Here is a 2,993-nt window from a genome sequence, read left to right on the forward strand (position 1 = left end):
AAATAATTACACGGAAACTGTATTCTTTTAAAACACTGCCTGGCCCATCTTATTGGCTAATTCTCACATCTTCCTTTAACCCATATTTAGTAATCTGGGTAGCACCACGAGGTGTGGCTTACCAGGAGAGATCTTAACCTGCGTCCATCTCGGAGAGGAGCAGCATGGAGACTCACTATGGCGACTGCCTGAAGCTTCTCCCCAACTCTCCCAGAATTCTGTTCTGTCTATTCCGCCTACCTAATTTTCTGTTCTCTTAAAGGGCCAAGGCAGTTTTCTTTATTAATAATGAAAGTAACACATAAACACTCCTCCATCAGAGTTAATATAAATAAGATATAGGTGATGCAATAATCAACAGTAAGGAAATCATCTCATTTTAAAATGGAGAAATGGGGGGGAATTCATGTGGAGGTCAGAGTGGAAGCAGGTGTGAGTGGGTGCACAGAAGGAATCATGGCTGCCAAAGTGTTTGAGTCCATCGGAAAGTTCGACCTGGCTTTAGCAGTGGCAGGAGGCGTGGTGAACTCCGCCTTGTATAATGTGGATGCCGGGCATAGAGCTGTCATCTTTGACCGATTCCGTGGAGTACAGGACGTCGTGGTAGGGGAAGGGACTCACTTTTTCATCCCTTGGGTACAGAAACCAATTATCTTTGACTGCTGCTCGCGACCACGGAATGTACCAGTCATCACTGGTAGCAAAGATTTGCAGAACGTCAACATCACACTACGGATCCTCTTCCGGCCGGTGGCCAGCCAGCTCCCTGGTATCTACACCAGCATCGGTGAGGACTATATTGAGCGGGTGCTGCCTTCCATCACTACAGAGATCCTCAAGTCAGTGGTGGCTCTCTTTGATGCTGGAGAATTGATCACCCAGCGAGAGCTGGTCTCCCGGCAGGTGAGCGATGACCTCACAGAGAGAGCAGCAACATTTGGGCTCATCCTGGATGATGTGTCCTTGACACATCTTACCTTCGGTAAGGAGTTCACAGAAGCAGTGGAAGCCAAACAGGTGGCTCAGCAGGAAGCGGAGAGGGCCAGATTTGTGGTGGAAAAGGCTGAGCAGCAGAAGAAGGCAGCCATCATCTCTGCTGAGGGCGACTCCAAGGCAGCCGAGCTGATCGCCAACTCCCTGGACACGGCAGGCGATGGACTGATTGAGCTGCGGAAGCTGGAAGCAGCTGAGGACATTGCTTACCAGCTCTCCTGCTCTCGGAACATCACCTACCTGCCAGCGGGGCACTCGGTGCTCCTCCAGCTTCCCCAGTGAGGCCCCCCTGCTTGCACCTTCTCAGGCCAACCAGGCCGTGGCCTCCATCATTCTGAATACACTTTCCTTCTGCCCCACCCCAGCAATCACTGTGAAATTCCATGATTGGCTTAACGTGAAGGAAATAAAAGCAGAATCACTTCAGATCTGTAAAAAAAAATAAAAATAAAAATAAAAAAATAAAATGGAGAAATGGTCTGGATAGACATTTTTCATAAGAAGTCATATAGATCGCCATAAGGTAAAGAAAAAAAGTATTTTTCACTAATTATTATAAAAACAAATTAAAGCTATGATGAGCTATTACTCATACCTAAGGATGTCTACAATTAAAACAATTAAAGATAAGGATATGAAGAAGAGGACACCGTTATTCTTTCTGGGAGTGCAAGTTTCTACAGATATTACAGAAAAAGTGTGAGGTTCATCAAACAGCACAAACAGAAATTCTATATAATCCAGCATTCCCACACTTGAGCAGATATCCAAAATAAGTGAACTAAGTATGCTGAAGAGGTGTGTACATTTCCCTGTTCACTAATGCACTATCCACAACAACTAAAACGTGTCTTAGTTAACTTCAGCTGTCCACATGTCACAGCCGAGTATGATGTGGGAGAGTCTCAGCTGGTAATTTTCCATCTCAGCCTGGCCTGTAACTCTACCTGTGAAAGGCTGCCTTCATTGATTATTGACATTGAAAGGCTCAGCCCACTGTGGTGTTACCATTCCCAGACAGGTGGGCCTGGGTTAAATAAGTATCTGACCATGAACCTGTGATGATGTGAGAGAGGACAGCAGCCACATATGTCCATGGTTTCTGCTTGAGTTTCCACCTTGGTTTCTCTCAAAGATGGACTAGACCAAAAAGTGTAAGCCAAGTCCACGCTTCCCTCCCCAAAGAATGTCTAGTCAGAGTGCCTAACTATTGCAACAGAAAGAAACTAGAACTATGGAATCAATGCAAACCTGTCTAAGTGGGTGAGTAAATAAAGAAACTGATATGTGGAAAATATTCCTACTTTCAAAAATAATCAAATCCTGTCATTTGCAATAGAATGGGTGAAGGTGGAGTGGGTAGCATTTTACTAACTGAAATAAACCAGGCTCAAAATTTTACATAGACACTTATACATAGACATTGAAAACACTGAAGAATTGAAAGGGTAGTAACCAGGAGCTGAATCCTGAGGGGGAAGTTGATAAATGAGGGAGAAGTTAGTTAAAAGGATGGAAAATTTTAATTAGAAAAAATAAGCTTAAGAGTTTAATCCAGGGGCCTTACAAAGACTAGGCAAGTGCTTTACTCTTAGCTTTATTTCTAGCCCTCTGAATAACTGCATTAATACTGTTTTAAACAGTTTGCAAATTGAATGAACACAGCCATCTCTGACATTATATTATTAGCTCTTAATAGTTAGGGACACAGGTTGCTTTGCTCCCTATGGATTTCATTTATCATGTATCAGGCTCAGGAACTTATTTAGTGAAAGAATCTGAATTTCATATTCTGACCATACCTCACTAAATAGCATATTTAATGAAGAAATAGGACTCTGCCTGCCAGTTATTGAAGACAGCAGGTGTTATCCGAATGACTCTATGCTGAATAGCAACAAGTAGAAATGAGGACAAAGAAGAGGCCACTGTCTGCAGAAATCCTTTTGCCTCTACATCACGGACTCTAGCATGTCTGGATTTTAAGTGGTTACTGGAAT

The 2,993-nt window shown here is 43.4% G+C and overlaps 1 protein-coding gene across 2 annotated transcripts; it reads left to right on the top strand.

Moving 5' to 3' along the window:
* The first annotated feature begins 404 nt into the window (after positions 1-404).
* On the top strand, positions 405-1,389 carry LOC119815599 (prohibitin-like). 2 transcript variants are annotated; one of them, XM_038331798.1, is made up of 2 exons: positions 405-873; positions 1,225-1,389. In XM_038331798.1, exons 1-2 carry the CDS (start codon positions 457-459, stop codon positions 1,273-1,275), a joined length of 468 nt encoding a protein of 155 aa, XP_038187726.1. In that variant the 5' UTR covers positions 405-456; the 3' UTR covers positions 1,276-1,389. The 2 variants fall into 2 exon arrangements, with proteins under 2 accessions (XP_038187726.1, XP_038187725.1); XM_038331797.1 differs by having other exon boundaries at positions 405-1,389.
* Positions 1,390-2,993: the final 1,604 nt, after the last annotated feature.

Source organism: Arvicola amphibius, chromosome 5 (assembly GCF_903992535.2).
Source record: "Arvicola amphibius chromosome 5, mArvAmp1.2, whole genome shotgun sequence".
Taxonomy (NCBI): Eukaryota; Metazoa; Chordata; class Mammalia; order Rodentia; family Cricetidae; genus Arvicola; species Arvicola amphibius.

Bases quoted from the DNA above. Each gene is read 5' to 3' on its own strand.
- LOC119815599 (XM_038331797.1), top strand. From the start codon at position 457: ATGGCTGCCAAAGTGTTTGAGTCCATCGGAAAGTTCGACCTGGCTTTA.